At 45.5% G+C, this 24,157-nt stretch overlaps 1 protein-coding gene and 1 long non-coding RNA gene across 2 annotated transcripts in view; one reads left to right on the forward strand and one right to left on the reverse strand.

Annotated features, from left to right (window-relative positions):
* The window catches only part of Uchl1os (ubiquitin carboxy-terminal hydrolase L1, opposite strand), a 50,003-nt gene extending 36,790 nt beyond the window's left edge, over positions 1-13,213 (reverse strand). Inside the window, exon 1 of the long non-coding RNA NR_102714.1 lies at positions 12,778-13,213. This is a non-coding gene — a long non-coding RNA (ubiquitin carboxy-terminal hydrolase L1, opposite strand). The remainder of the gene's footprint in view (positions 1-12,777) is intronic.
* Positions 12,837-23,950, forward strand: Uchl1 (ubiquitin carboxy-terminal hydrolase L1). The gene is made up of 9 exons (NM_011670.2): positions 12,837-13,038; positions 13,152-13,163; positions 13,660-13,788; positions 16,379-16,529; positions 19,158-19,243; positions 19,325-19,372; positions 20,405-20,471; positions 21,489-21,547; positions 23,558-23,950. Exons 1-9 carry the CDS (start codon positions 13,006-13,008, stop codon positions 23,642-23,644), a joined length of 672 nt encoding a protein of 223 aa, NP_035800.2. The 5' UTR covers positions 12,837-13,005; the 3' UTR covers positions 23,645-23,950.
* The last annotated feature ends 207 nt before the right edge of the window (positions 23,951-24,157 follow it).

Raw genomic sequence — 24,157 nt, forward strand, 5'->3', positions numbered from 1 at the left:
TCAGGTGACAAAGAAGAGAAATAAATATCAACTCTCCAACACGCAGATGTCATTGAATGCCAGAAAACACAGAAAACTTTAAAGAAATTATGACTTCATCTAATGGACATTTGAAACTGGTCACTAAGGAACACATACTTGAAATCTCAGACAGAATTTTTTTTTAAGATTTATTTTATGGGTGGTTTGTTTTCATGCACAACCACACACCAGAAGAGAGCATCAGATCCCATAAGGCTACAGTTATAGACGGTTGTGAGCCACCATGTAGGCGCTGGGAATTGAACTTGGGACCTCTGGAAGAACAGTTAGTGTTCTTACACTTTTGAACTATCTCTCCAGCCCCCTCAGATGGAGAATTTAAAGTAGCTGTTTTAAAGAATCTCAATAAACTTCAAGAAAACGTCAAGAAACAATTCTATTTCCTATCACTGTCACACACAGGGAGATAGAAGAAACTTTAAATCAATGAAGATCCTTGTACTAAAAATGAAGTAAACACCACAGCGGAAGCTGTCCTTAGCTTCTGTTTCCTCCTGTCAGGACAGAACAGCCTGGCGAAGCAACTTAACGGAGGAAGATTCATTCTGTCTCATAGCTCAAGGTACAACGCGTCACATGAGGACGTCAAGGGGCTTGAAGCAACTGGTTACACTGCACCAACAGTGGGGAAGCAGAGAGAAACGAATGCCCACTGCTGTTCAGCTGCTTGTCTCCATCTTATGCAGTCCAGGATCCCCTGGGCGAGCCAAGCTATATGGTTTCCCACATCAATTAAGACAACCATGATAGCCCCTCGTAAGCATGACCAGGCGTCATCTTCTCCAAGATTCTAGATTCTGCCAAGTTGACAGCTAACACCGACCATCACGAAGAAGTAGGTGTTTGAAAAGAAAGGAAAAGATTTTTTAAAAGGAAGAACAGGGAGTTCAAAGCTAAGCGGGTCTGGAGTTGGAGAAGAGGCGTGCGTGTGTGAAATGCCCACCCGGACACCACACCCAAAAACCACTCTTTAATTTGAGAGTAGAGAAAGGCCCATGGAAAGCCATTATTCAACAATAAGGGAATCAATCAGCAATGTAGAAGCACCCAGTAACAGAGCACAGGAATACACAGGCGAGCACTGATCAACAGAGGAGAGTTACAGTAGCAGATGATAATGTGGGATAGCATAACTCCATTCAGCAATGGACAGCCCCCCACCCCGTATCCCCCCCCCCCCGGCAGAAAACCAACAAACAACAGTGTTTCATTAAACTGTGTCCTAGACCGAATGGGCCCAATAGATCTCCACAGAACATTCCGCCCAGCCGATGCCACAGACATGTTCTTCTCATCAGTGCTCACTGCATCCCTCCAGCTAGATCATAGAAGAGACCGCTGAACAGGTCTCCGCACGGCGTGGTGGTCAGACGTGAGATTATGCCGAATGTCCTTTGCAACCACAATGCAACAAAGAAAGCGTGAGAAACCACAGGAACGTATGCCAAGCATACGATGTGCACCTAGACCACCAACAGGTTAGTGAAGAAAAATAAGCCACAAAATACCCTCAAAGAGAACCATAACACATCAGTGCCTACAGAAGGCAGCAGGAGCCATGCTGTGACAATAGAGCCACCGACGCCTCTGCCGCGTGAGCCGTGCATGGGCTCAAGTAATAACCAGCTGGCATATGAAGGACAGGAAAAAATAAGAAAAAAAATCAGATCCAAAATCAGAAGGATGTAATTATATAGGAGTAAAAATAAATGAAACAGTAACCAAAAACAAAAGCCCCCAAAAGATAAACAAAAAACAAGTCAGCTTTTTAAGACACAAAGGAAACAAAGACCACAAGTAAAATCAGAGATGAAAATGGAAGCAACTGACATCACAGAAACATAAAGGATCATTAAGTGATTATTAAATGAAATTTGATAACCTAGAAGAAATTGACAAGTTCTTTGGACACAATATGTTTGCCATAATCTAGTTTGAACCAATCTAACCAATCTATCTTTCTTTTTTTTGGGGGGGGAGGGGGGTTTCGAGACAGGGTTTCTCTCTGTAGCCCTGGCTGTCCTGGAACTCACTTTGTAGACCAGGCTGGCCTCGAACTCAGAAATCTGCCTGCCTCTGCCTCCTGAGTGCTAGGATTAAAGGCATGTGCCACCACACCTGGCTCCAATCTATTTTTCTTTTCTCCCCCACCCCCTTCCTTTCCTTTCCTTCCTTTTGAGATAGTCTACGTAGCTCTGGCTGTTTTGGAACACACTATAAGAACCAGACTGGCCTTGAACTCACAGAGATCCGCTGCCTCTGCCCCACCTCCCTACCCCCCCCCCCCAAGTGCTGGGGTTAAAGGCGTGCATCCAGCCACAACAGAATCTTGAAGAAACAGAAAACTAGGAGAGGCAGACCAACTAGGATTAAACAAGATTGAACAAACAATGGATTAAAAAAAAATGTCCCCTGTCGGGTGTGGTGGCACACGCCTTTAATCCCAGCACTTGGGAGGCAGAGGCAGGGGGATTTCTGAGTTCGAGGCCAGCCTGGTCTACAAAGTGAGTTCCAGGACAGCCAGGGCTAAACAGAGAAACCCTGTCTCCAAAAACAAAAACAAAAACAAACAAACAACAAAAAATGTCCCTCTATTAAGTAAACCCAGAACTACATGCTGTCTGCTGTCAGTCATGCCTGTGACATGGCAGTAAAGTGCCTGACATGGGCTACTTACAAAGGAGAGGTTCACTTAGCTCTCGCTTCTGAAAGCTCAATCTCTGAAATGGCAGAGTGCGGCCGTAGGCTGAGGGTTTGCCCTTCTGCTGCACCAGCTCATGACACAGCAACTACAGAAGCAGGTGTGGGCAGAAGCGATTGGCAGCATCCCCAACCTGGAGCAGGGGGTGAGGGGCAAGAGGGGAAAAGCGAGTCTCTGTTCTGTTCTCTCATGAGTCCTATCCAAGGGGTCCTATGGTTTTCATGCGGGCCCCGAAAAACTGGAGTGGGGGCTATCCAAAAGCTGTTGCCTGAAGGTGGGGTGTGCTCTTCTAGCTGGGCTGCCTTGTCTGGCCTCAGTGGGAGAGAACGTGCCTAGCCCTGAAGAAACTTGATGTACCAGGGTTGGTGTGTGTGTGTTGGGGGGATACCCAGGAGGGCCTCCACTTGCTCAGAGGAGAAGGGGAGGGGGATGGGGGAAGAATTGTGGGAGGGGTTGACTGGGAGTGGGGAAGTGAGTGGGGTGTAAAGTGGATAAGTTTAAAATAAAAAAGCAGGGCCCCATGAAAAATGATATATCCCTAATTATTCAAGGGCCTACCTTGGGGCCACTTCCCAGAGGTTCCATGACCTTTTGATAGAATAACCCAAAAGACCAACCCTTCATCACCTAACCAACAGCAGCTTTACTGATGAATTCTACCAAATATTTTCAAAATGTATACACATTCTTCATTTGGTTAAAAAAACAATGACAATGGGCACGGTGATGCACACCTTTGATCCCAGCACGTGTGAGACAGGCAGGCAGATCCTGTGTGTCTGAGGCTAGCCTGGCCTATACAGTAAGCTCCAGGCCAGCCAAGGCTATGCAGTAAGACCCTGCCTAAAATAAAAGGTGGTGATAGGAGAAGGAGGAGGGGATGAGGAAGATGATAAGGAGGAGGGGGAGGAGGAAGAGGATGATGATGAGGAGGAGGAGGACGAGGAGGAGGAGGAGGAGAAAAAAAATGTTCCCAAACTAATTTTATGAAGCCAGCATTACCTTCTTATTAAGATTTATTTTTATTTTTTTTTTAATTTTATACATATGGTCTAGAGAGTCAGAGGCATTGGATCCCCTTGGAGCTAGAGTTACAGGTGGCTGTGAGCCACCTGATGTTGGCGCTGGGTACTAAACTCAGATTGTCTGTGTAAGAATAGCACAGCTACTTTTAACCACTGAGCCATTTCTCTGGCTCCAGGCTAGCACTGTCTTGACTAAAAGATAGCTACAGGCCAGAATTCCTAATGAACACAGATGCAAAACTCTCCAACAAATACTAACAAGAAAAAGTCAACAGAGTCTTAGAAATATTGTCCACTGCAATCCCATGGGATCCATCCATCCCAGGGAGGGAAGGATGGCTTAACATAGTCAACCAAGACATGTGATCCATTAGCTGTCCTAGCCAGGGTTACTATTACTGTGATAAAACACCATGACCAAAACAAGTTGGGGAGGAAAGGGTTTATTCGGCTGATGCTTCCACATCCTTAGTCCATCACTGAAGGCAGTCAGGACAGTGATGCAAACAGGGCAAGAATCTGGAGGCAGAAGCTGATGCAGAGGCCTTGGATGACTTGCTTCTCATGCTTGCTCAGCCTGCTTTCTTATAGAACCTAGGGCCACTGGCTCAAGGATGGCACTACCACCAAAGGCTGGGCCCTCTCCCACCAACTGGTAATTAAGAAATGACCAACAGCTGGGTCGTAGGGAGGCAGTTTTTAAAAGTGAGCTTCTCTCCTTTCAGATGACTTCAGCTCGTATCAAGTTGACATAGAAGCAGGCCAGAACACACCCCCAGTAAAATGAATCACAGAACCACCTGATTATTCCAACAGAAAGGGTCCTCGATGAAATTCAATTCTCTTCTTGATAAAAGGCCAGATATAACAAGCACAGTTAGCATCATCCTGAATGGGGAGGGAACAGGAGGCTTCATCTCTAGGTTATCGACCACAACAAGGATGCCGACTTACGCTGCTTTTATTCCACATACTTCTGGGAAGCCTGGTCAGTAAGAAGGCCTTCAGATGAGCAGGTCAGTGCTCTTAACCGCTGAGCCATCTCTCCAGCCGGAGGGAAATCATTTAGTACTTGAGAAGACCATGGTGAATTCATCAAAGAGACAGGTCGCAAAATCAACATAAAAAAATCAGTAGCATAGCAATATGCCAATAGCTAAATAAATAAAATAAAAATTTTAAAAAAGCCATGAAAATAAAAAAGCAATGCTATTTGAGAGAGAGACAGATAGGCAGGCAGACAGACGGACACAGAGATAGAGAGATACCCACCTGGAAATAAATTTAACCAAAGAGAAAATGGAATGAAAGTACTTGACAGGACATAAAGAAATACCATACCACACGTGGGACCAGATAAATCAGCATTGCTAAGATATCCACACCACCTGAAGGAGCTACAGATTTCACGTAACCCCTGTTAAAATAAGAACATTGCTCTCCACAGAACTGAGAAACACAGTCCGCGCCAAGCAAGGAAGAGCTAAATCACCCCTGATGGAAGAGAACCAAGTGAGAGAGAGGCATTAGACCATCGATTTCCAAACCCACGGAAGCATCACGCTGCATCTCTGCCCAGGAGCACCACAGTTGTGGCTCATCACTTTGGTCTATAATATACTTAGAGTTGATTTTACACACAGTCTGCATGTGGACATCCAGTTTCCCCAGCATCGTTTACTGATGAGACGGGCCTTTCCACAAAGCATTCTAGTGTCCATGTTAGTCAGCTTTCTGTTCCTGTAAGACATACCTGAGATAAAGCAGGTTGTTTTGTTTTGTTTTTAAGTAGAGGTTTATTTTAGAGGCATCTGTCCATGACCTTTTGGTCCTATTCCTTGAGTCGTGGCAGCACGATACACTATGGCAGGATGTGTGCTGTTGAAGGTCATTTCAGGTACAAAAGGATGAAATAGGAAAAGGCCAGGATTCAAAAATTTATATCAGTGACGTTCCCTAGCAACTGGAAAATCTCCCAATGGGCTCCATTTCTTAGTTTCTCCTACCTCCCTATATCACGAGGGGCTAGGAACTTAGCCCTTAACACATAGGCCTCTGGGGAAGTTCACCCAAGCCAGAGCTTTGTCAAAAATCAGCTTGACCGCTCTGTGTCTTTGCATTTATTTGTCTTATCTCTGTTGTCATTGAGTTTGCTAGTGTCACACTGATTTGGTTCCCATGTCTTCCGAGTATGTTTGGAGAAAGCATTCTCACGCTGTTCATCTGATGCAGACTATGACCTAGAACACAGAAGGACTTACATGCCTTTGTAGCAAACAGTCTAAATGACAGGCAATAGATCTAAATCAGCATTTCTCAAAAGAATACACAAATTGCCAAAATGTGAAAAAAAATGCACAACTTCACTAATCATTGGGGAAATGAAAACTAAAATCACAATAGAATATCACCTGCCCCTAATTTCCTACTTACCTAGGAATATCATGAATTTTGGTCATTTTCACATCCCCTCCCTATTGCCCTCTCTCATTCCCCTCATCCCTCTCCTACTCCTCAGAGCCCTCCTTCCTCCCAAGTCCTCCTCCCTTCACACCTGTGTCTTGTTTTGGAGTTTAATTTAGAGTTTCCTGCTTGAGGAATTTCCTCCAAATTAATACTCTGATTCAGTTTAATCCCTACCAATAAAACCCAAAAGGTTTTATGGTGGCAAGTAATAAATGATTTTTAAATCAATATGAAAATGTAAAACAAATCTAGACTCAGTGGCACAGGCCTGGAATCCTAGCTAAGTAAGAAGCTGAGGCAGGAGCATTACAAGTTCAAGGCCTGCCCGGACTACAGGAGGAGTTCAAGGCCAGTTCAGACAACTTTGTAACCTGTCTCAAGATAACAAGTAAAAAGAAGGCTGGGAATATTGGCCAACAGAAGAGCATTTGCCTAGCATGTGTGAGGACTTGGTTTAACTCACATTGGGTGGGGGCTGGCAAAGGCACATGGCAAAGGCATAGCGAAGGACTTAGACTAGCCCAAGCAGGTTAAAAAAGTTCATGTATTTAAAAACACTGGTTTGAAAACTTCCTGTAACACTCTGAGGTCAAGATAGACTGATAACTCAGTAGGGCAGAATTAACAGTCCAGAGTAAATGGTTGAATTTGTAGTCAAAATATCCCTGCTCCCACCCTGTGTGCTAGGGATCAAACTTAGGGCTTCACTCAAAAGCTGGGCAGCTACACCCCAGGCCTTATCCTGATTCTGAACTGAGTTGCCAAGGTAACTAACTAGGTAAGGTATCTTTCAATAGTCTGGGACAACTGAAAACACACATGCAAAAAAGAAAACAAACCCTTGCTTGCTTCACTTGGTCAACAAAAATTAACATAAAATGCATCAAAGACCAAAATGTAAAATTGAAAATTTCTTGAGGGAAATCCCAGTCATCTTGGATTAGGCAAAGATTTCTTTGATGATCTTTAAATGAATATGGACTTCATCAAAGGGAAATCTTAAAAATTAGTGCATAGATAGTTGAAATAAATTCACAGGTCAGAAGAAAAGTAATTGCAAGTTTTGGGTCTGACATAAACAGTATCCAGAATACAGAAAGAGCCCTTACAAAGCAATAATAAGATCTTTTCAAAACTCACTTAAAAGCCAGATGGTGGTGATGCACACCTTTGATCCTAGCACTCAGGAGGCAGAGACAGGACGATCTCTGTGAGTTTGAGGCCAGCCTGGACTGCAGAGCGAGTTCCAGGACAGCCAGGGCTACACAGAGAAGTCTTGTCCCAAAAAAGCAAAAATCAAACCAAAACAACCTCCCAACCCCCGCCCCCCCAAATCAACAAACAAACAAAAAAAACCAAAAACTCATGTAAAAAGTGGACACAGATTTCAGCAAAGATTCATAAACAACTAATGAACAGCATTGTCTCTTAGTCCCCAGGGAACTGTCATGGAACGACGGAGGTTTCATTCCATACCTGCTATAAAGATTGTGGGAGACTGACAACAATAGGTGGAGATGTGTATGGCCACGTGGAAAACCATTTTGGGTTTCCCCATGCAGCTCAGGCTAGCCTTGACCATGCGATCCTCTTGCTTCAGCATCCTAAGTACTCGTACTATAGGCACGCAATACCAAATCCAGCTTACAGTATCCCGAAAGGCTCCTAATAATACCGCTTTAAAATGCATCAAACATTGAAAAGGTTAAACACTCTCCAGTCTACCATTTTCCCTTCTAGAAGTGAGTGAGAAATAAAAATAATCTCCCATACAATGATTTCTACAGAAATGTGCAAAGTCACGTGAGACATGGCGGGCCAAACTCGGCAGCAAAGCAAACGTCCACCAGACAGTGAATGGAGAAAGATAGGATGCATCTGCAGAAGGGAACACTACTCAGCAATTAAAAAAGAACAAAAAAATGACTTCTGGGGCATACCAACCAACAGAACTCAGAAACAGGCCAGGTAAGAGAAGCTGGACACTAAGTTTACTTAGTGCATAACTCCATGGATAGGAACTATCTACAAGAGCCAGAAAACATCACTGGCAGGCTAATGGGAAGAGGAGAATAATCACAGACACTTAAGTGACAGCCTGTGCAATAAACTATTTTAGTATTAGACCGTGTTGTAGCATGCACAAAGGTGAAACCCCACGAGAAATTGCCACTGTGCTCTCACATGAATGGATATTATATATCCGCCATGCCTCAACACACTGCCAGAGATTGATACAGTTATTGGAGAAGAAAATACACCTATTGACATCACCATTGCATCTGGCCTCATAATCAACCTAAAGATTACGCTCTTCTTTAAATACACTGGCATAGAAATCATTTAAGAAATCATTTAATTCCTTCCCTTCATAAAACAAGACCAAACTTCTTTGTTTTTCCCCATCATAGACTAGGTTGTGAACCATTCTGCACATTATTTTGGCCTTTTGCTTTCTGCAGGATCTTAGGGTCTCTCTTTTTTAAAGTGTTATTTGTTGGTATGTTTATGGTATGGTGTGTGCCGAGTGCGTGAGCGTGTGTGCCTGTGGAGGCCGGAAGAGAGCATCGGATCCCCTGGAGCTATAGGTGGTTGTGAGCCCCTGGATGTGGATGCTGGGAACTGAACGCTGGTTCTCGAAAGAGCGGAAAACATTCCAGTCCCCTTCAAGGTCCCCCATGAAGGGCAGCCTTTATAGTTTTTAGCTGGAAAGTTTTTATTGGATGTTTATTATCTGTCAGGTACAAACCCCTATAATGCAGTTATATTCTAATCCGTGTACTTTTCTTCTCTTATCAAATAGATCATGAATATTATATTAATTTAAAGATAGCAAACATTTGGAAGTTATGGTTACCGTTACTGTGATAAAACACCACGACCAAAGCAACCTGGGGAGGAAAGGGTGTATTTGGCTTAGAAGGAAGTCAGGATAGGAACCCCAGCAAGGCAGGAACTCAAGAATTCAAGCAAGGCAAGAACTGGAGGCAGGAGCTGCTGCAGAGGTGCTGCTTTCTGGCTTGCTTGTCCTGGCTTATTCAGCCTTCTTTCTTATAGAATCCAGGACCTCCAACCCAGGAGTGGTACCATCTACACTGGGCTGGGCTCTCCCCCATCAACCACTAATTAAGAAAAATGCCCTGCAGGCTTGCCTACAACCAGACCTCCCTCCTCTGATTAGCCTAGCTTGAGTCAAACTGACGTGAAACTAGTTAACACAGCAGACATCACCAATCAGTCACAGCATTTATTTATTTATTTATTTCCAGGGACTTGGAAACCTACTGAAGGCGCTGAGCTGAGAACTCACGATGATTAAAATTAAATTGAACTTCTTGCTTCTGCTAGAGACAGCGATTCCATTAACTTTACATTCAAATTATGATGCCTAAAATATTTGAAGCTGGGCACGGTGCCACCCTATCTTTAATCCCACACTTGGAAGGCAGAGGCAGTGCATCTAGGCAAGTTCAAGGCCAGATTGGTCTACATAGTGTATTCCAGGCCAAGCAAAGCAACACAGTAAGACCTGTCTCCAAAACATTCTTTAGTTTTCACTCTTTTTCTCACATACTACTCAAAAAGTCGGGTACTACACTCAATAATTCATGTTTAATTGATTTAAAGTTTTTCCTTATGATTTTTGTGTGCTAAATTTAATCAACTTGTGCCATGGGTATGCAACAGGACCTTGCTAAGTTTCCCAGGCTGGCCTTGAACTTGCTAGGTAGCCCAGGATAACTCTACATTTATGATTCTTTTGATTCAGCCTCTTAAGTGTTAGCATTACCATGTTCATCTTGTATATTTAATTTTAAATAGTTATCAAAATGTTGTAATTTTTTTTCAGTTGTCATTTTTCCAAATTCACAATGTTGTAACTGTAGAATTACCAGGGAAAAAGAATTACTCCACTGACCAATTGCACTGTAATGGACGTGCATGTAATTGACATGTAGAGCTCCGTACACATCCCTGGTATGTATGCTGACATGTCTCACCAAACTGTGTACCCATCACTACACCCCCTACCCACCTCATCTCTTTATTTTAAGCTTGTACCTTTAAATAATCCTGGCGTTTAGATTGCTGGGACTTGGTCGCAGGCGCATTCAGTAACTCAGCGCTAACATCACAGTACAGAACTGTAAAACCAACCATAACCAACCGCCACCTCAGACAGCAAATCCCGCCTGTCCAGCCAGCTTTACTGCCAAAAGAGAAGCTAAGCCCCAGCTGGCAAAGCCCATTCTACGTGCATCGTCCTATTTTCTTCTTCTTCTTCTTCTTCTTCTTCTTCTTCTTCTTCTTCTTCTTCTCCTTCTCCTTCTCCTTCTCCTTCTCCTTCTCCTTCTCCTTCTCCTTCTCCTTCTCCTTTTCTTCTTTTCTTCTTTTCTTCTTTTCTTCTTTTCTTCTTTTCTTCTTTTCTTCTTTTCTTCTTTTCTTCTTCTTCTTCTTCTTCTTCTTCTTCTTCTTCTTCTTCCTCCTCCTCCTCCTCCTCCTCCTCCTCCTGCTCCTCCTCCTTCTTTCCTGCAAGTTATACGCCCTAGAATCTGGCTAAGGTCTGTATGAAGCTTCTTGCCCACAATCTGAGCATTTCCGTTCACTCATCTCCCACGTTTGAAAGATCAGGACAAGATCTGTGTCTTCTCTCTTTGTAAGTAGAGAGTTGTTTAATTTAATGATCCATAGTTCCTAGCATATGGTTATATATATGTGTATATATATATATATATATACATACACACATACATATATACACATACATTCACATATATATGTGCATATATATGTATATAAGTATATATATGTGCATATGTGTTTATATATGTGTATATATATATCTATACACACACACACTTGTTTGTTGAATGAATAACTAAGTACCTTCCACAAAGACTTCTGGTCATGACTTCATACTGCCCTTCCTAGCTCTTCTGGCAATACCCATCCACTGCTGACTTCTGCCTGTCCATCAGCCTTAGCTTAAACGCAACTTCCTTTCATGTCTTTCTAATTCCCTCCGCTGAGTTAGGTGTTCCTTCCACACTATAAGAGCTGCAGGAAAGAAGTTTCAATATTCATTTCTGGAATCACCCAGTTCCCAAGCTCAGTGACCAGTGGGAGTAAATGCTTGCTTGTGCAGTATTTGTGATGAATGGATAAATGAAGAAAACTGGAAATGTAGTATGTCTCTGCCAAAAGACAGACATGCACACAGTCTACCCAGGTGTACTGGGTTATGTGTCCGTCTGTCTTGTATTTTTTTTTTTTATTAACTGCATTGAGATGTAATTTACATAGTATAAAATTCACTCAGAATCTTACTAATGCCTTCTTGCCTCTCACACTTGGTAAGTGAAGGTCATTTTTTTTTCCCTGATGGTGAAACTGGGAAGAAAATTGAAGTAGCACATTGCTGAGTCTAAAACAGAAAATGGACCCTTCCAGCCTCATTTACCAGGTTTTGTCTTCCTGCCTCATTTTCCAGCTGTAGCACCAAGCAAATGAACATCTCTGAACCCTGGATCCTGATGTATAAAATTTCACAAATACAATATTGGACCCTCTCAGGGTGAAATAAGATGGCCTGGTAAAGGATCCAGCTGGAGAGGCAGTGCTGTTAAAACAAGGTTGGTTCCCTCCATCCTATGCCTTGCTTACCTCGGGCTAGCAAAAAGCATGTCTGTTTTTCACCATTTGTTCTGAGCATATTTTTTAAAATACCCAACCTGCCTGCATCCTTAGCTACCTCATTCTGTGATTTAGCATCCCTGACAATTGATACAGATCTGGCCCCTCCTTCTACTCCGCCTTCAGCACAAGCGTTTGCCTTCCATCCTTTGAAATGTGCCTGTTAGAAAGAACACCCCCGCCCCCATCCCTGGAGAACCGCGGGCTCTCCTCCGTTGCTATTCCCTTTCTTCTGCGCCCAAAGTATTGTGGACCAAAATCTTATTATCCCAAACCCCTGTTCTTTGAAAAAAGGTTTCCCCTATTTTTTTTTTAAATGCTTTTTCCTTTAAGCCTCTAGTCTCAAATCATCTATCTTTTCTTTGGTCTGTTTCTAAAGTCCTCCGGCGCCCGTATTCTATGTGTCTCGCATGTACTGCTTCCCAGCGACCCACCGGTTCTTCCCCTGGAGTCACATTACATCAGCTTCACTAATGCACTCCGTATCAGATGTTTTATTCTAGGCAGTCCATTAAAAACCGAGCCTGGACACAGGTTGAATTTAACATGGAGGACAGATTGTCTAAGGTTAAGTACAAACTGTTCCGAGATGGGCGGGGGGGGGGAGGGAGGAAGACCGACAAATATTTATATTCATATTAAACACTACATATACCTGTTGATTTTGTGCTTTTTTTTCTCTCTCTCTCAATGTTTCAGAGACCCTCGAGCTTTGGAGTGATTGAGACGACAGAGGAGGGTTTCCAGAAATTTCGCTCCAAATTGAAAGCTCCCTCAAATAGGCTGCTTCATGCGCTCAAGGAACACCCACCAACAAAACCCATCTCCACAACCACCAGATTAGCTCACCGGCGAGTGAGACTGCAAGGTTTGGGGGCTTGGCTTGTACCATTCTGTGCGGTGCATGGGGGAGTTCGAGCCCTCTTGGCCTTCCTCCTCTGCTTGTTTCTGCTCCCGTCTCCCCTGCTCAGGCTTTCCCAGTGAGCGAGGCCGGCGCTTTATAACAGCAGCCTGGGCGGCTCCACCGGCTGTTTTTTCGGCTCCTCGGGTTTGTGTCTGCAGGTGCCATCCGCGAAGATGCAGCTGAAGCCGATGGAGATTAACCCCGAGGTAAGCATAGCTGCTGGGTCGCTTCGGGAGAAATAAGGCTGACCCTTAGCTACAGCTCGGTAGCTGAATCATTTAGTTTTATTATCATTTTCCTCTTTGCTTTTGGCTTTCAGATGCTGAACAAAGTGAGTGGCGCGGCGCGCAGTCTCTGTCCCTATCCTCCAAGAGCATCGTTGGAGACGCCCAGCCGGCCGCGCCCTGTGCAATGGAGGTGGCTGGGCTGGGGCGCCCAGCTGGGTGTCGTCTCTGCCCTGAGTTATCTAGGGGTTTGGGAGTGACTGAGAGATCGATCACGGGGAGGTGGCGGAGGATGGACCCGGACAGCAACGAGCGCGGGGAGCAGCTCTCGAGGGCGTGGCGACGGCCCGCGGACTCTAGTCCGAGGGCTTCGCGCGAGCCACGTGTGGGCTGAGCTTTGTGCTGTGTCACTGCGCGGCACGCAGGGTGGGACGGCGCGGAGGCTCCTCCCAGACTCGGGTGGGGACCCGTGTGTGTGTGTTTGGTGGGGGGTTGGGGAGTGGGAGGGCCGCACGAGGGATGCTCGTGCTGGCCCCGCCCCCTAGCAGGTGCCCATTATTTGTCTGGCTTTTTCGGTCTGGCTGCCCTGTCTTTTTCTTGCAGGTGTTGGCCAAGCTGGGGGTCGCCGGCCAGTGGCGCTTCGCCGACGTGCTAGGGCTGGAGGAGGAGACTCTGGGCTCAGTGCCATCCCCTGCCTGCGCCCTGCTGCTCCTGTTTCCCCTCACGGCCCAGGTAGGGAGAGGTCTGTGATGGGCGGGTCTCAGTGGATACGCAGTGTTGTGGAATGAGTTCCTACCTCACGCTGTCCCCTTTTCCTGTAGGGTCCCTGATAAGGATCCCACTTCTTAGGGTGGGAGGTGCTTGCATTTTCATCGGGGCTCTATTGTGATGTCCATTATTGCCTCAATTTGGAAGAGAAGGAGCCCATTGCGTCTAAGTCTTTTTTTCAGTTATCCAAAGAAAGATCTCCAACTTGTTTATTTTGTTTGTTTGTTTACTTATGAGCCTTGCTCCCACTTGCGGATGGCCGGTTTGTTTTTTTTTTTTTTTCCTTTTAAGGGCCGTGAGTGGGTCAGGTCCCTGGTTTGGTTCTGTTGCTCTCTCACCTGACTGTAAACTGATGAGGGCCTGGCTTGCTTAAGTCAAAAGAGCTGTCTCTTCATTTGCCACCTCCATCTGCCTCTCTGGTGGATTCTCCATTCCCCTCCCCCACCCCTCCCAGCAGGCACACTGTTGAACGTTCCTTTTAGAAAGCTGAATCACTGGTGCACAGAGCCGCGGTCTCCACCTCTCTGACCTTGTGGCTGGATGAAGTAGGGCTCCTGTGACACAGTCATAGAGACACTTCTTCATTTTCTGAAACAGTCTTCCATCTTCCACTGGGCAGGGATGCAAATGATTCAGGCTGAGCCATAGAGAAAGACAAAACTGGGGGTTATGCGTTGTCTCGCCGTGTGTGGAGCCCCAGTAAATCACTGCATCGTCTCCCTCCTGTGGGCTCTTAGCTTCCTAATGATTTAAGAGGGGATGACATTGGTAAAACTTGGAGGCATTTGCGTCTCTGCCAGATGGGATGAGGCTAATTAAATACCGTCCTGAGGGCAGGTGTTCTAGAGGCATCCTTGACCTGACCGGAACTAAGCTGTATGGGAAGTTCTAGGCCCTGCTCCTAGCAGATGGTCTCTGATGAGTTCAAACATGGAGTTTGGATGATGTCGGCGACGCGTTTTCCAGTCGGAGCTTTCATTGCTACCACTCCGTGTCAGATTGGCTTCCTTGACTGAACCAAAGTCGGCTCTCGTCCTGCCGTAGAGGTTTCTGGAGCTGCTCTCCAGAGGAACCATGATGACTTGGAGGTTTTGAGCAGAGCTCAGGCAAGGCCTCTGGGAGGCAGTGGTGAGCCCGCTCCCTTGGAACTGGTCTCATTTTGCAGGCTCCAGTGGATTTTTTAAGAGGACATTCCAGTTTGGTTGGGCTACTGTTTTGTCCTTTAGCTGCCGTCTAATCTGCCCCATCTATAGAGTACTTATTCTGCATATGTAATGGGTAAAACACTGAAGAATTCTTTTTGATGAGAAATGAAGCTTATAGTCTGTCCGCAAGCAAGCTAGTTTAGCAGGCATCTCATCCTCACTAGGGTTATGTCGGGAGCTCCGAAGTGAACATCTTAAATCACTTTGGTGGTGATGAGATCCAGGCATGAGCTTAGGCATGAGCTGGGTGGTGGTCTATTTTACAACGATAGCTGATTGATTAGCAGGAAGAGGGGCGAGAACCCTGAACAGTAAGTGGGAAGCAAGAACAGTCGAGCTTCAGTTCATCTCCCAGGACAGTTGTCTTCCTCTCCTATAGCCACAGAGAAAATGCACACTCGCATTCCCAAGTACACTAAACACGGCGGGCTCCTAGAATCGGAACCCAGCTGGCTGATGTGCTGTGTGAGTTTTGCTGGCCGTGGGCAGTGGGCATTTCTAGGGCAGCAGCACCTGCTTTTGATTGGCAACTCCTGACTTCTCAGGTCTTCCAAACTCAGCAGTGAGAGGAATGGACAGTCTCTGGAGTCGCTGAACACTTAATTGACTCTAAAAGAAAGATAAAAGATTTAATGCTCGGAGGAAATCTCTCGTTCATAGAGCAGCCTCCCCAGATAATTGCTAATCTGCCTTCCGGTTAGAACATCCCCTGTATTGCTGGCAAGGATAAACTAGTACCCTGTCTTCTGCAAAATGAAAGTTTAGGTTTTTGTTTGCTTGTTAGTTTTAAACCATAGTCCAATCCTTGTACCAGTTGGTTTTACTTTTCTAAAACAAACCAGGAAGGGAAGTTCTTGGATCTGCTTGCCCCTTCCAAACAGTTAAACCTTGTTGAAAGGCATTGACTTGCACACAAATGGAACCGGTGAAGAATAGCGGAACAGATACCAGCTGGTGCTAACACTGGGTATTGATCAAAGCTTGATTAGAAGCCTCTGAAATGCAGTCATTCTTCTCACTGAAGGGAGAAAGCCCTGAGTACAGCTCTGTTTGCAGATTTCACGACACCCCGCCTCCAGCTAAAGGTTGCCGTGGTGTCTAGACAGCCTTGGGCAGCATCCAAGGCAGTGCCTGCCTGCACTGCAGCATCGGGGTGGAGCCCCACGGCCTGCTTGGGTGTGGGAGGAAGACTCTGGGCATTCAACAGCATCTAGAACCATGGCGCTTACTCATGGTCACACATCCCGCTGTTTATCTCTTTAGAACTGGCTGGACCACCATCTGCTTACTTTAAATGTTCGTTTTGAGATGGAAAAAAACCCAAAACAAATAATTTCTCCCATTCACAGCATGAAAACTTCAGGAAAAAGCAAATTGAGGAACTGAAGGGACAGGAAGTTAGCCCTAAAGTTTACTTCATGAAGCAGACCATCGGAAACTCCTGTGGTACCATCGGGTTGATCCACGCAGTGGCCAACAACCAAGACAAGCTGGAATTTGGTACTTGTGGCTTAATCATTTGGTCATCTGTTATTTTTTTTAATTATTATTGTGGGTACATGCCACGGCATGCCAATGGGGGGTTAGAGTAGAGCTTTGTGGGGTCCTCTCCTTCTGCTTGATAGAGGCTTGGGGGGTCCACTCACCATCTAAGTCACCTGCTATTTAAACTTGAGGCGTGGGGTTCAAAGAAACATGGGGTTTTACAGGGACCATTTATTTCAGCAATGTATAAACACATACACTCAGGTGGGTCAGGACAGGCCCTCACTCTGTGGCTCTAATTTTGGCTGGCCTGGCTGGCCTTGAACTCAAGGCAATCCTCTTGCCTCAGCTTCCTACTGGGACTTAGAGGTGTGTGCCTCCACATCCATCTTTAAAGTAGTTTGAAGCCTGTTAATGAACCCAGATATAGTACCATGAAGGGTGTGTTGCTATTTGTTTTGAGGGAAACTAATTCTCTTAAGAAGTATTGGCCCTCTTTTTTTTCTTTTTTTTTTTTTCTCACAGCTTTATGGGGTTTAAGTGAAAGGAATACTGGAGGGCCAGCTGATGTAAAGATTCATTCATTAATTCGTGTGTGTGTGTGTGTGTATATATATATATATTTTTTTTTATTCATGTGTATACACACACACATATACATACATATATACATATATATGCTCAAAATTCTAAGGAATTAATGGTGATATCCAGAAAGTAGGGATCCTGTCTACAGCGCTTCTGTCTCTCATAATTGACAGAAGGACCAGAAGAGCTGCCAGCTGCTGACACACAAAGGTGTAGCAGCAGCAGCCTGAAACCCTATTAAAGGGAGCCACTGAGAGCAAAAGCAGGTGGAGGGCCTCATCCTCCCGCCAGTGGAACCTGAACGGGATGTAGGAGAGCGAGGTCTGAGCCCTTACGTCTGTGAAAGGCACAAGAGCCAGCAAGGAAGGTTACAGTCACATAGCAGTTATGTGCGATTCAGGCCAAGGATCAGCAGTTTCTCCCGAAGCCAGACTATAAACCTTTCAGGCTTGGAGAGCTATGTGGGCTCTGACTCTGTAGCTGAAACCTGGCCATAGCTATGCTGGAAGCCCATGGGGTCCCATGAAAACTTTATTTGTAGAAAGAAGTAATAGTAACTTGTCTTCTGATTTTGAGTGGCTGCAAATGGCTACAAATTGAATATCCTCAGCCTTGTTACTCCTGCAGGTCAAATACAGTCCCAGCTACTCAGGACACTGAGACAGGATCACTGGAGCCTAGGGGAGGCCACGGAGGGACTTGTGTCCAAGGAACATCTAGCTCACTTGTAGAGTATCTTAACAGTATGAGGCCCTGGTGTTGATCATACACATACACCCACTTGCTTGCTCATGCACACACACACACACAAACACACTCTCTCACTCTGTACACACTATACACCACACATATATGTATATTCAAAATTACTTTCACTTAGATGTTCATACTTAGAAAGTACCCTTGTGTACTTTTTAAATTACAGTGCTTGTCTGTAAGCATTCCTAGGTCTCTTAGTTTTTTTTCAAGTGTGGATGTGGCAAAGCTGCATTAGAAAGCTGTTTTGGCCCTTTCCTTCTGTGAAACCTCGTGGTCCTGGGATCAGGGTGGTGAAAGGTTAGAACCACAGTGTAGCCACGGTTCAAAAGTTAATTCCGTTTTGTCCTCCTCACGGAGTTACGAGGATCCCCATTGGTTCCCGGTTTTGGTTTTCTTTCTTTCTCAGTGACAAGGATCAAGTCCAATGGAGCTCACCCTCAGCCTTCCAGATTTTGAAACAATGCCCAGTAACTGAGTTCGTTACATCTAGAGCTGACAGTTCACACAGAGGTCATCTGTTATTTTTATGATAGCTGCTCTCCTGCCTCCCCACACTTAACCACTCCTGAGCAGGGGCAGTGTCTAGCCCAAAGGCAGCTGGCTAGGCAGCCCAGGCTTTCCTATTTCCGTCTTAAGACTGTTATGCTAATGGCATTCAGTGCTCCTTTGCCACTCTGAAGTAAAAACCTGGATTTGGGAACTGTTACTAGATTAGAATGTTATTGTGGCACCATATATGTAGTGGATGTTGTGCTGGGTAGGTGGTGGGGGCATGCCCTTAATCCCCACACTCAGGAGGCAGAGGCAGTCAGATCTCTTGAGTTCAAAGCCAGCCTGATCTACAAAGCAAGTTCCAGGATAGCCACGGCTATGCACAGAAATCCTGTCTCTTAAAAAAGAAATAATAAAGTTGCATTAAGTTAGGAAGTGGTACAGAGTCAGCCACAGACACAGTAGGCTATACATAGGCCGGTTAGGGACTAGATAAGCTCCCACAAGTACGTGACTTAACTATGTAAATGCTGAAAGGAAGTGCTGAGATTTGAGAAGTGAGTAGGACAAGAATTGGGGTGTCAAGGACCCCCATGTACGCTGAGGAGTAGACCAGCCTGATTTCAGCAGCAGGGAGCCGTTGGGAAGCTAGCCTGCAAAAAGGGACAACACATCCAGTGTCCCTGGAGACCGTGCATAGATTGAGGTGGGACCAGCTGTGCAAAGGCCCGAGTGGGCAGTCCACGTGCGCCCGCTCTCACACCGTTTAATCTCTGCTGATGCGTACGTTTTCATTTTTCAAAGAGGATGGATCCGTCCTGAAACAGTTTCTGTCTGAAACGGAGAAGCTGTCCCCCGAAGATAGAGCCAAGTGTTTCGAGAAGAACGAGGTAATAGAAAATGCTTCTGGGGCAACACTTTTAAATGACTCTGGACGGCTGTGTGTGCTAATGGCTTCCTCTCTTCTGCAGGCCATCCAGGCGGCCCATGACTCCGTGGCCCAGGAGGGCCAGTGTCGGGTAAATACAAATGCACACACAGACCTGAGCCGGTTGCTCCCTGTTTCCTGTGAGATATTTACAGGAATCTTGACAGCAGTGCCGTGCCAGCTGACAACAGAAACTTCTCCTTCTAAAGCATCCAGACTTGATCTGTTCCCCTCAAATAGTTTCAGGAATCAACTTGGCAATTAGACTTAAGTCAGTGGCTTATCCTATGTTTAGCTTGGAGCCTGTGGTTTCAACTCCAGCACTAAAAAGGATGCAAGCCATAGGGTGAACCTTCAAAAGCAGTGGCTCTCTCCCTGTGGGTCACGACCTCTTGGGGGTTTGAATGACCTTTGGGAGGGTCGAATATCCAATATTTATGAATTATAACAGAATAGAATGACAGTTACAGAGTAGCAACAAAATAATTTTATGATTGGGGATCTGCACCATGTGAGGAAGTTTATTCAAGAGTCACAAGCATCAGGGAGGTTGAGAACCATTTAGACTTTAAAGTCTAAAGTCAAATGCAAATTTTAACTTAGAAGCCAGGGACTGTGTTATCACACTTTCTTCTGCTTTCTGGACTTGATGAGCAAGACCCTTCCCTTAGCCTGACCTCCTTCCTGTTAAAAAGCATACAGTACATAGGCCTGTAGAGGCGGCCCAGGCATCCCAGCATTTCTGCCTTAGGGGGTTTAAATGCAAGCTGTTTGGAGCATATTCCTCTTGGAGAGTATGAGAATTTATTTTTTAAAAGATTTATTTTTATTTTCTGTCCTATGGGTGTTTTTTTTTTCTTCCTGCATGTATGTATATGTATGTGCGTATCTGCACCACATGTGAGCCTGGTGCCTCTTGGGACCAGAAGAGGGCAGAAAATCCCCTGGCACTAGAGTGAAGGTGATTGTGAGCCACCACCCAGTACTGGGATCTGAACCCAGGTCCTATGCAAGACTAATGAGTGTTCTTTAACCTGCTGAGCCATCTTTTTAGCCGGAGAATGTATTTGTAATAAGTGTATCTGCTATCTCATGAATTCCTTTTCTTCTTGGCTCTCTTCAGGTAGATGACAAAGTGAATTTCCATTTTATTCTGTTCAACAACGTGGACGGCCATCTGTACGAGCTCGGTATGTACGAGCTTTGGGATCCAGTGTGATTTCATGTATTATTCGTTCATACTTCATCTCTCTTACGGCATTGCTATGTGACTTTCTGACAGTAGGCATGCAGTGATTTCCGGCTTCATAAATCAAGCCAGAAATGTGAATTCCACTGAGAACCTTGGGCCGGCTCTCTGTCGAACCTAGTTGGTCTTCCTCAGGCCACTGAAGTGCTCAATGGCTTCAGTGACAAGCCAGTGACAGATTGGCGTCAGTTGTAGGGAGGGGTTCATGGCACCCCTCACCTGACTCCTTAGTGTCCCCTAAGACACATGTCACCCAAGGATCAGTACCCGAATATTGTTTCTGTAAAGTGAATTTAAGATTTTTGTGTTTGTTTGAGATGGGGGTCTCTGCCTAGCTCTGAATGTCCTGTACCTTATTAGTTAGACCAGGCTGGCCTCGAATTCACAGCTCTCAGCCTGCCTCTGCCATCTAAATGCTGGAATTACAGGTGTGCATCACCATGCCCACGTTGTAAACTGAGTTTAGATCTGTTGAGCATCACTTCTCTTTGGAGCACTAAAGAAGAATATCCATCTTAGGAAATTCATCCATTTTCTTTTCATGGAGAAAGGCTTGCAGCTGCATCACCTCAGACGTAAAGGTTCCCAAGGGCAAAGGAGATGGGAAAAAAAAATCGGCAGTCACTAAAAGGCGGTTGGAAGACAGAGTAGTCTTTACTGTTCCCTAGAGACTGCCTGACTTTTGCACAGTTCTCTTCTCCAAAACGGGGGCACGGGGGTACAATTAATTCCTCCTCTTAGGGAAGCTGGGTTGGGTCTGTGTGATCTCCTCAGCTGTCTTGTCAGTGACCGTCCAGGAGTGCTTGTATCTCATTGCATCCTGTCGCTTTGAGATCAAGCTCCCCTTGTTGGAAACGGTAGCAGCGTTTGGACGAATCTAAAAATCCTTTTGGGGTTGGGTGGCTACCACATTCTGCAAATGCACAGGAAGGCTGACACGCCGGCTTCTTTGTTCTAGATGGGCGAATGCCCTTTCCAGTGAACCATGGCGCCAGCTCAGAGGACTCTCTGCTGCAGGTAATCCCTGGAGTGCCTCTCTCTCCACTGCGGACACCCTTCTTTCAGTTGCTTTTGTGTGCTGTGCTGACATTCAGGAACACTGGCATCAGTTGTGTAGGGTAATAGCATTGTTTAGGGCTTAAGGATTGCTTCAGCCATTCTGTCTGCCTCATTTTTATAACAGGTGGTTTTAAACGGGATCCTTCAAAAACAACAACAAAAAAAGCCCTGACTAATCTGTTTTGTGTGCTGTCTTTAGTTAGGATTGGCTCAAAAGCCATTGCATGGCTTTAGTGTGGGATTAAGATGGCCATTGTCTCCTTGTCAGGTTATGCCTTCACTAAAGAGTGGAATATCAGCTCTTTCCACCTTCCCTAATCCTTCAAGGCTTCTGGGTATGGGTCAGCCTTGGTGGGTGTGTATTTCAAATTTTGGCTAGGTAAATCATGTTTTGGGTTTTTTTTTCCATGTTAACATTACTGGTATTAGAGAGCAGAGGACTCAGAATCACTTGGCTAGAGAGATGGCTCAACTATTAAGAGTGTGTACTGCCTATGCGGAGGTCCCAAGTTCAGTTCTCAGGACCCACATTCAGACAGCTCACAGCTACCTGTAATTCCAGCTCCAGGGCACCCATAGACACGCACAAACCCACACACAGACATACTCACAACTAAAATAAGGGGCCTAGCCGATGCCCTTGCGGAGGCTCTGGGTTTGATTCCCAGCAGGTACCACGCCATGGCGCATAATCATGTATAACTCCATTTCCAGGGGACCCAATGCCCTTTTCTTGCCTCCACAAACATCAGGATACAAGTGGTGCCTAGACAGGCATGTGGCAAAAGACCTATACGCATAAAACATTTGTTAAAAGAATTAAATTTTTTTAAAAATGTTTTTAAAGATTTATTTATCTTATAAATGTGAGTACACTGTTGTAGTCTTCAGACACCCCAGAAGAGGGCACCAGATCCCATTACAGATGGTTGTGAGCCACCATGTGGTTGCTGGGATTTGAACTCAGGACCTCTGGGAGAGCAGCCAGTGCTCTTAACCGCTGAGCCATCTCCCCAGCCCCAGGAGTTAAATGTTTAAGATTCATGAGGACCATGTGTTTATCCTGCTTAGAAAAATGACGACTGCAAACTCAGTTCTGCTGTTGTAGGCCCTTTTAACCCAAAACTGAATCTTTAGAGTGGAATCACCTTGCTGTTACAAAGGATATTTTTTAGGATAAAATGTAAGACATTGAAGTATGACTTTACTTGCAGTAGCAACAACAGCTAGCCGTAGTGCTTGGTGTGCACACAGTAGGAGTGCTTGGCATGCACACAGTAGGGGTCAGCAAAGGTTTTTTTTTTTTTTTTTTTTTTTTTTTTTTTTGTGAGAAGCCAGGTAAGTATTCAGGCTTTGTGTGGTGTGTGGCTCTGGCAAGTGTCCAGTGCTGCTTCTGTAGCCCTAAGCTCTGCTAGACAGTCCCTAAATGAACATGTCTACCTGTGTCTGCCAAAGGTTTGTTCACCATACTGGCAAGAAGGCTGGGTTTGGCTCCTAGGCTGCGGTTTACTGACTCCTGGGCTGGGTGATTCTCTGAATGAGTTCTGCCTTCCTTTGAGTCCCTTTAATGTGATGCAGGAAATGAGACTCCTTGCCGCCCTCTCCAAGACAGACAGATTAATGCCCAAGGTTGCTGTGAATTCAGTGGTAAAACCATGGTTCTTGGCCAGTGTACATTGAGACCTTCTTTATAAAGGACACAGCCTTGGAACATCAAAGATCTGGTCACCTCATAGCACTGGTGAACCAAGGTATACCAACCCAGGCACTTGGCAAAGAAACATGGAGTCTTTGTAGAGAGGGAGTCCAGGTTAAAATGGAGCCTGAGGTGTAGGTCTCAGAGGCAGGTTTTTCCCTTGCCTCCGTCCTCTATTAAAGCCAGTGAGGGTAAAGCGGAAATATTTCCCTTTGGAGTTTCTCTCTCTGTACAGGTTCTATTCGGGTATTAATACCACCTCTCCTTTTCAGGATGCTGCCAAGGTCTGCAGAGAATTCACTGAGCGCGAGCAGGGGGAGGTCCGCTTCTCTGCCGTGGCTCTCTGCAAAGCAGCTTAAGTCTGGGGAGAGAGAACCAGCCGATCCCCCCTTCCCTGGGCAGGTGCGCGCGGCCCGCCCTTGGTTTGCAGCTTTAGCACTTAGAACCACAGCTGTCTTCTTGCGTTCTACAGCCCCATCCCCTCCACCCCACCCAGGCCACCAGGGGGCTCTGTCACAGCCACACCAGGCTGAGCACTTTCCCTCCTGTGTGTCTCGTACCTTGCTCTCTACGGTCTCTTTGGTTTCTGTCTGTAAGTTACGGCCCTGGATGTGGTTTGTCTAGTCCTTAAGAGGAAGAATAAAACTTTGCTGGTGAGAGTATCAGCTGGTTTTTATTTTCTCTTTCCCCACCCCAACCCCTCCCACAGACAAATGTCTTCCATCTAATGCAGGTAAGAAGATTCCCATACAATAGTATTGGTTTAGTGTTTAATCCAGACTTTATTTCTGTACACTGACATGTCTCTACATACCTGTAGAAACTAATTGTTTGAAAGTTCGGTGTAGGCTGGGTGTTGTGACTCAAGCTTG

This window comes from Mus musculus, chromosome 5, assembly GCF_000001635.26.
Source record: "Mus musculus strain C57BL/6J chromosome 5, GRCm38.p6 C57BL/6J".
Classification (NCBI taxonomy): Eukaryota; Metazoa; Chordata; class Mammalia; order Rodentia; family Muridae; genus Mus; species Mus musculus.

Excerpts from the sequence above, each read along its gene's own strand:
- Uchl1 (NM_011670.2), top strand. The coding sequence starts at position 13,006 with ATGCAGCTGAAGCCGATGGAGATTAACCCCGAG. Across the intron at positions 19,244-19,324 it reads AGTGTTTCGAGAAGAACGAG|GCCATCCAGGCGGCCCATGA; the intron begins GTAATAGAAAAT and ends TCTCTTCTGCAG. Across the intron at positions 19,373-20,404 it reads CCCAGGAGGGCCAGTGTCGG|GTAGATGACAAAGTGAATTT; the intron begins GTAAATACAAAT and ends GGCTCTCTTCAG.